Raw genomic sequence first — 8,488 nt, 5'->3', positions numbered from 1 at the left:
AATAATGCTGGCTGAGCTTGCAAAATTCACATTCAGATAGTAAGAAATGGTAATTTTAAGTTAATCAAACATAATCATTCCGCACAAGGGCACGTCTTACATTCAGTAAGGCAGGGTTCCTGGGGAAATTACAAGTGTAATTAAAACCTGTCTCATCATGTAAGCACACAGGGGAGGGCAAGCTGTGATTGTAATGGTAACTGCTCCTAGCAGGTGTTTTTCTGTTAATATGAGGTATTAAATAAAACTTCCCATGTTTATTAACCCAAATACTCTCCTGTATGCTTCTAACAGTGCCACTGTGATGTGTTGCAAACAGCCTGAACTTCAACTTAATCTTTCAGCATAAACTTTTTTCTTCAGAGGTACAAAACTACTTACCTGAGCTGAGACTGTTACAGGAGCCTGGAGCACTGTTGCTGCTGCCAATTCTTTCGCACTGTGTAGCTCTGGAGGTTGTTAGTTTTCCACGATGAAGATCTCAGGCTCATTACGGCATGGTGGGGATCCTCCACGACTTGCGGGGGAGAGGAGAAAACCCTGCCAGAAACACTGTCTTCTGTTGCCTCCAACTGTGAGAGGATGAATGTGATCAACTACATTTTAATAAAAGAGAGTCAGAAGGGAAGGAAGCAGAGCTGGAGCCGAGCACTGGCTTTGGACAGTCAGAGCCTGATGTGTCACTTTAGGAAAGCAAGGTGCTGGGTCTGAAGGAGGGGGAAGCTTGGCTGCACTCTTTCCCTTATGATACTTGATAGTTCCCAGGCAACCCCAGTACTATGAAGACTACATGAGCTTTTCTAACTTTTAAGTTCATTTGTTATTTGCTGCCAGAATTTTCCCAAGGAATATAGACAAGGAGCGGTAAATGGTGATTAATTTAGACAACCTAAGTAGAGGACTCACAACGGCTCCCCATGTAATACAAGAAAGTTAACGGCTTGCTGATGTCCTTTTGTTAGTGAATTGTGTAGCCTGGTTGTTTAATGGAGTGTTTAAAAATTGTGTTGGCAATAGCCTATGAATAATGTATAATGAAATACCTTACTGCCAAGAAACTGCTGATATGCTGGGGAAATTTCCATCAGATGTGAGAACAATTTTGAAGGCACTGTCTTCTTGGGATGCCCTTTATTTATAGCCTCACTGCTTCCGAGATTGCATTCCCTTTTTAGATACTGCATGTGAAGATGCCCTCCACTGCCTCTGCCTCTGTCTTCCAGCTTCACCTGATTCGATTTGCTTGTGTCTGTAAAAGCTCCAGAATTTTTATGAGATTAGGCTTTATTACCTGAGCACTGTAAGCACAGGATATTTCCTGTGCAGTCTTCATCTGTTCTAGGTGTCTGCATCAAGGCACACTGCATCAAAGGAAGATGGATGCTGTTTTTGTGTCATGGCAATGTCCCATGATGCAAGGAAGCAGAAATAGGGCCAAGTGATTTGGAAAAAAAAAGACCAGTTGGACTCTGCAGAGTGAAATCAACTTTGATGCCTCTAAATTTTCCCATGTCCTCCTCCAGTGCATGAGGCCTCTGTGTGCTTTGGCCATGAGTAGAGGGAAGTTGTTTTCATACTAAGCAACTAAGTCTTGCTTGACCAAAGAAATGGGAAGGTTGAGAGTAAACCTCTGCTTGCAGAGGAGCTCTGGATGTTGCACTGCCTTAGGTGCAGGAGGAAACAGGCCTCCTGTTAGACCCCAGGACATAGCTCAGTCAGGCACAGGAGGCAGTCCCTTTCCTTTGATCCTTATTTTGGCCCTCAGCTGCTCTTCAGGAGAAAATAAAATCATAGCTTTGTTTCTTGTGTGAAGTTTTCCCCACCTGCACTGAAATGCAGAATTATAACAGGAGGGCAGGTGATCACAATACATATGTTATCATTGTACAGAGTGTTCTCAGCTAAATGTATATCAAGAGCAGACCCAGCTTGTGGAGCCTGTAGCTCTGTGCCCTGCCCCTGCTGTGGCTTTGTTATGGGTAGCTAAGTGCTCATGCTACATTTTTGTGTATTTACACAATAGAGCCCTGAGTCAAAACATTTCCTGCAGTATGGGTTCTGTATTATTACTGTAATGCTAGAACAAAGCAACACGTGGTTAATGTTGGTATTAGTCAGCTGAGGAAATGACATCCTCACCTGTGAGGTTGATGTGACGGGTTTTGAAGTCATGTGGTGGTGCCAACAGCAAGCTCCAGGCATGAGGCTACAGGGCAGGAGAAAGAATGCCTTAGAAGAGAGGTTGTATCCTCAGGGTGATCTGCTACTGGCTAAGCGTGAGGATTTGTGAAAATGGAAGGGAGGATTTGCACTTTTTCTGGTTTGTTTGCTGCTGGGATATATCTGGGGGTGGAGTATTTTCACAGCTCCGGAAAGGTGTATACAAGAGATTAGTCTAAACACAAGGTAGGTGTCAAGGAGCACCAGAGGAGTTTGACTGATGGCCTGAATGTTTTCAGTAGAACCAAATAATGAGAAAAGGTATCTAAAACTTCCTCCAAGTCCACCACTCAAACCCCATCCTGACAGCCGAGAAGTGTTCAGCAGAGACGATCACAAAGGTCTAGGCTGAGAATTGTGGTCAAGTTCAATCAGCAGTTCTCAGGGTAGAAACACTGCTAGATGACAGTATACATGAAAGATTAGCTTTCAAAAGGAAGGAGACAGTTCTGTTATGAAGTTTATTCCACTGATGCTTCTGATGATCCTATTAATTTATCTTTTTTAATGTTTGTTTTCTTTAGGTGAAGAGCGAAGGTCCCAAACTGGTGCCCTTCTTTAAAGCCACTTGTGTCTATTTTGTCCTCTGGCTGCCAACTTCCAGCCCCTCCTGGTTCAGTGCTCTCATTAAATGTCTGCCCATCTTTTGCCTGTGGGTTTTCCTTCTGGCCCATGGAATTAACTTCTTAGTGTCACACCGGAGTGCCAGCCGCATCCTAGCGGGACTCATATTCTCGGCAGTGGGAGATGCCTTTCTCATCTGGCAGGAGCAGGGCTACTTCATTCATGGTGAGTATGTTGTCAGTCCTAAAGGGATGCCACAGTCCAGCTGTTATCCTCTTTATTTAGTAATGGGTTGCTGGGGCACATGTTTTGTTTATTCACGTACAGCTTAAGTCCCGTGCACTGGGAAGCCCTTATTCCTTGACTAAAATCCATCATGGTTAGAAGAGTCACACCATGGATGAGTCTTTCTCTTGAGATTAGAGAGGTAACTGGGTCAGGTTTGGTTTCCTGGCATGTGTCACAGCATCTCGGCTGGCTGGAGCTGAGAAGGTGCCATGCCAGAATCCCTGGGGAAGAAAAAGAAATGTTTATGGTACTCCTGAGCTCCCATGAAGCTATGGGAAGTATCTACTTCCTATCTCTCTGCAGGGAGATCTGTTAGCCCTTTGTTACAAGGATCAGGGATAGGACATATTGTGCAAAAGTCCTCAGTGACGAGCAAGTGGAGGGGAGCTTTATGTTTTGATAGACAAGCCCATAGCCTGGGGGAGGTTTTTAAGTGGATGCTAGAAATGAAAGCATCAGAAATCTTGCCCTACTTGCAGGTTCATCAGTGTGAATCATGCAGCCTGTTGTACAAGATATATCTGTTTTGCAAGACATGTAAATGATGGTCAATCAAGGACAAACCTTACCACAGTGGTCTGTCTTCTCTACAGAAAGATCCACATCTCTCAGAGCAAAATGAGCTTGGTTTATTTTGCTAGTTCGCAGACTGGAACATAATGATTTAGATTAATCATTTAAAGCCACATTGAACCTGCCTGCAGCAACACTCTCCGTGGCCTTGGACTGTCAAAAGATATAAGCAGCAGTTGAGTCCTTTGCTAAACTGACTGGTGGGCTTTCTGAAGTTTATTTAACCAGCACGGGGATCTCACATAACGTCCACCATTAACTGGCTGCTGTGACTGTCCCACTGGAAAATGTGATGAGATGAGGCAACTTTTCTGACTTGTGCTGTTGTCAGCTCTGAAAGTCAAAGGCTTATTTTTTGCCTCTCTCATGAGGTTAGTATTTAGTTTTATTCTGGGATTCCCAGAAGCTCTTTCTTTATGGGAAGAAAGAGTGTGCAGTGCCAGATCTGAAAGGCCAAATGCTCTGAATCTGGTTTTAATCCTGCTTCCCAAGGGCTTATCTCAATCTCATTAAAAGTTCATGTAAAAATTTTTACTGATTTTGGTAGGGTTTAGATTAGGCCCTGAGGATTGGATCTCTCTGGCTGAACCTTGGGCACATTGCTGAGGAGCTTCAGCTTTCTCTTGGGGTGCCATCCCCTCTGTGCTGAGTGTTGACATTCCCACTGATGGGCCTCCTCCTAACAGGAGTTAGGAGCAGGTTGCCTCAGGCTCGGAGCAGGTTGCCTCAGCCCGACTGGTTGTGTGTCTGTTTTGCCTCCTGGAGTTGCTTCTCGAGCTGTGGCTTGGAAAATATTTGAGGCCCAATTCTCCCCGTGACCATTTTTGTATATGGACTGTTCCATGCTTCTCCATTCCGCATAGACGGTATATCTCCAAGTTCTCTCTCCAATACAGTGCTAGAGGAAGGGTTAACCAGTCACAGCAATTCAGTATCTGGTTGATTGTTTTAATCTGCAAATAAATTGGATTATCAACCCTAGTCTCACAACTGATAAGTTTTGCTTTGTGGCTTTAGACACGTTTTTCTTCTTAAGGAGGAGACAAAGCTCTACTGGAGCATTTTGAAAATCTCAGCCCACTGAGCTACTATCTTCTGAAATGAAGTGTTAATATTTGCATTTCAGCTGTAAGCAGATAAAGCTTACACTGATCCATTTCATCCTTCACCTTGCTTGCAAAATTTATTTTCTCCTGTTTGAAACTCACCAGGTTGTTCTTGCCAACAACTGACAATATTTAACCTTTTGACATCATCAGTTGTGGGAATTTGAAGTTTCAGGAGAGTAAGAGGAAATACTGGATAAAAATGTACTTTCTGTTCAATTTCTCTAGCTTTTGAACTGAAAAGGGTTGGAAACTGGGCTGATTTGAATAGCTTTTGAGACAACGAGTTTATAAAAGGACGTTTGTTCATTACTTTATAGGGAAGTGAGGGCCTGGGAACCTACTCCTGGCACACTTGACTTTTTTCATTTTTGCTGCTTCAGTCCCCTAATAATGCGCTCTTTTCTGACTAGTGTCTTAGTGCATGTGGAAGATACTTTACAGCATTAATATCCACCTCCTTAGATGGCAGGTACTTAGAAACAATTTATGCGTTTGGTGAAGAAGACACAGACTAGCAAAAAAGCCTTTCTGCCAGCCTGAGGAAACCTGAGGCAAGAAAGCAGACAGAGAGAAGGGCTGATCTGCCTGATGTGGGAGGACCAAGCTAAAGGCTGAGAAATACGAGAGAAATGCACCCCCTCCCTGTGCAGCTGTCACAGGTTTCCTCAGTTCCTGGCTTGATTTGTGGGTGTTGAATGAGTAAACCCAGGACCTGACTGCCTTGTTTGTGACCAGCCTTACCACATATCACAAAACTCCTACTGCCTTTCCAGGCCTCTGTTTTGCTGCTGTATCCTCTCCTCTCCTCCTTCTCCTCCTTGCTGCCAGATGCCTGCATGAACGACACCACATTCTTCAGTTCCCTGTCCCAGAATACTCCATATAATGCCACTGAAGGAAAAAAACACTCATCACTCCTAGGAGGATGTATCCTTCTTCTCCTTACCATCTCCCTGGGCTCTAACCTTTCCTGCGCTATAACACTATAAACATGTCCTAAATCCCTTCTCAGTTTCCTCAGTGCTGTTCCCATGATGTGCAATAGCTCTGTGAAACATCAGCTTCTGGTTGCCCTCCTTTGTGCTTCTCTTCCTTCCCCTTCACACTGTCCATGTTCTCTAGCCTCATCCTGCAGATCAGATCCCCACCAACCCCTCCCTCTTGTGGGTTCCCTTCTCATCCCACCATGGCTGAGCTTTCAGTGAATGTCCAATCTGGTCCGCTCCAAAGGCAAGGAGACACTTCCCCTTCTTTGCACTGCCTCAACACAAGAGTATTAGGATGAAGCAATGTCTGCCAGCAGCAGGTTTTAGTGACTGCCCTTTACACCATGGCATCACACATTAAATGTGAATAAGTGTCCTGCTGGAGGACTCAGCTTCCCAGATCCTTTTCTCTATTTCATGCTTTAGAGCTGCATAAAAACTTCCAGCTCCACTAATAACCCTGCCAGGATAAAGTGGGACAGCCTGCAGCTGCATCATGTGTGGGCCTGGGAACCAGAGGATCCAAGGAGCTGGACTCAGTTTGGAGCCCATTATCTACAATTGTCATGACAGCTAGGAGTCAGCAGCTGTGCCAACACATTGGGACATATTGTTGTCAAATGGATTAGTGGCAAGTGAATAACAACATGTAGGCAGTACCTTCCAACACCCACATCTGGCGTTTCTCAGGACTGTTGCACTTCAAAGGGAAGCCGGCATTTTATTTTCACTGATTGATTCCCTCTAAGGTTCATCTGAATCTTGAAAATAGCCATAAAATTGTTGGCAGATCACATCGATGCAGTCTCTGAAATATGCCAGCTGCTTCTTTCCAGCTTAGGCTTCTCCCAGCTATGGGCAGAGATGGAGTAGAAGCCAGATTTAGTCCCTGAGTGCCTTTGGGTTTGTGGCTAAATACGGTCAGGCTTTGTATCTGGGTTCAGAGGGATTGGTAACTTTTGTCATGTTTTGTTCCTACACTGCTCTGATTCCAGCCTTCCTGTTCCACATGTGAGCTATGAGCAAAACACTTTGGATAGTTGGAGGGGGTGATCTTTGGTCTGCCTTGCTCCCACCCTTCTGCTCAAAGCAGGGGAAGAGGAACACCTGAAAAACAAGCTCAGTTCCTTCTGCAGAAGCTTAGTTCACCTGGCCTCCCAGCAGAAAGGCTTTTGTCACAGCAGAGATGTACTTGGCTGCAGCCGTAGATGTGCTGGGGCTTTTTCTTAGGCCAGAGGCTTGGTGTTAAGGCTGATCTCCCATGCACCTATTTTTTTATTTAAATAGTCTTAAGTGGTCAGTATGGTTTTCACTGATAGTGTTAAGGGTTATAACACTGCAAGAAAATCTAAGCCTGTGCTTGTAGTGGTATATTTAAAATCCAATATAACCACATGTTTCCTTCAGCTCTTGACCGCCAGTCACTGATGATCTGTGTCAATGCCTCTTTCCAGGTCTGCTGATGTTTGCCATCACACACATCCTGTACTCTTCAGCCTTTGGCATGAAGCCTTTGGACCTCAAAGCCGGCTTGTTGATGGGCCTGGTTTCCGGTTCCTGTTATGCCTTCCTGTACTCCTACCTCTCAGGCCCGTTCACCTACCTGGTCGCTGTCTACATCGCCTTGATTGCCTTCATGGGCTGGCGGGCGGTGGCCGGCATGCAGCTGTGCAACGACCTCTGGACATGGACCAAGCTCTCTGCCTGCATCGGCGCGATGCTGTTCATGGTGTCCGATCTAACCATTGCACTTAACAAGTTCTGCTTCCCCGTGCCCTACTCGCGCTTCATCATCATGGCTACTTACTATGCAGCCCAAATGCTTATTGCACTGTCAGCTGTAGAGACCAGAGATGAAGAGGACTTCAGAAAGAGGAGCTAGGTGGAGTGCCAATAGTCTGTGAACACGTGGGTTATATCTCAGGTGCTGTAGCTGCATTCACCCCTGAGAGAGATCTCCATTTCTCTAGGCACACTGGTGATGTTGATTTTGCTTCTTTGAAGCATTACCTTTGGGAATTCTTTTTTTTCAATGGCTTTCTCTGAATAAAGCTTACTTCAGTGTGGAGTCCACATCAGAAAGCTTAGACTGTCCCTGCAGTAGTTACTCATTCAACTTTTCCTTCTTGGAAGTGCTGTACTACTGCATTTTATTTGTTAGTCTTGAAACTGATGCTAAATGTCTGGGAAGTGGAGAGCTGATGGAAAGGAGGTTTAGCCATGCACTGTGTCAAAAGGCTTGCTCTCAACTGAAGGCAGACAGGCACAGATCTCTGCTGAAGTCATAGGTAAAAATTATTTTAACTGATGTTTGTCTTCTGTGCATTACAAACTCAGTATGCAAACTGGAGCTATTGCCTCTGCTGAAAAGAAAACTTGGAGGGAGAGTAAAAACAGCATATCCAGATAGGAACTGAGCTTTAGAGTCAAGGGCAGCATGTGGGGCAGCACCCAGCAGAACCAGCATGACAGCAGAACCCCAGGCTGAGAGCACAGAGCAAGAGGTGTGCTGACATGCAGTGCTGTGTGCTTTGGTCATGGTGATCACTGCCTCAGGGCAGAGCTGTAGGTGTAAGCCAGCATTGCCATATGTGGCAGAACTAGGAGTTTGGTGGGATTTCAGGAACATCTCGGTAGCCAGGCCAACATGTTCCCCCTCACCTTGTGTGTGCAGTTATACAGTGCCTGTAGCCAGCAGTGACAGCTGGGATGTAATGGGCACACGAGGAACTTCGATTTTTACAGCAG

General features: G+C 45.2%; 1 protein-coding gene across 1 annotated transcript; it reads left to right on the top strand.

The window, feature by feature from the left end:
• The first annotated feature begins 472 nt into the window (after positions 1-472).
• TMEM86A (transmembrane protein 86A) lies at positions 473-7,813 on the top strand. The gene is made up of 3 exons (XM_018075946.1): positions 473-574; positions 2,745-3,009; positions 7,195-7,813. Exons 1-3 carry the CDS (start codon positions 473-475, stop codon positions 7,620-7,622), a joined length of 795 nt encoding a protein of 264 aa, XP_017931435.1. The 3' UTR covers positions 7,623-7,813.
• The last annotated feature ends 675 nt before the right edge of the window (positions 7,814-8,488 follow it).

This window comes from Manacus vitellinus, unplaced genomic scaffold, assembly GCF_001715985.3.
Source record: "Manacus vitellinus isolate BGI_N305 unplaced genomic scaffold, ASM171598v3 scaffold_30_pilon, whole genome shotgun sequence".
Classification (NCBI taxonomy): Eukaryota; Metazoa; Chordata; class Aves; order Passeriformes; family Pipridae; genus Manacus; species Manacus vitellinus.
Note: the sequence above shows the minus strand (reverse complement) of the source record. Positions and strands in the feature narration are given on the sequence as shown.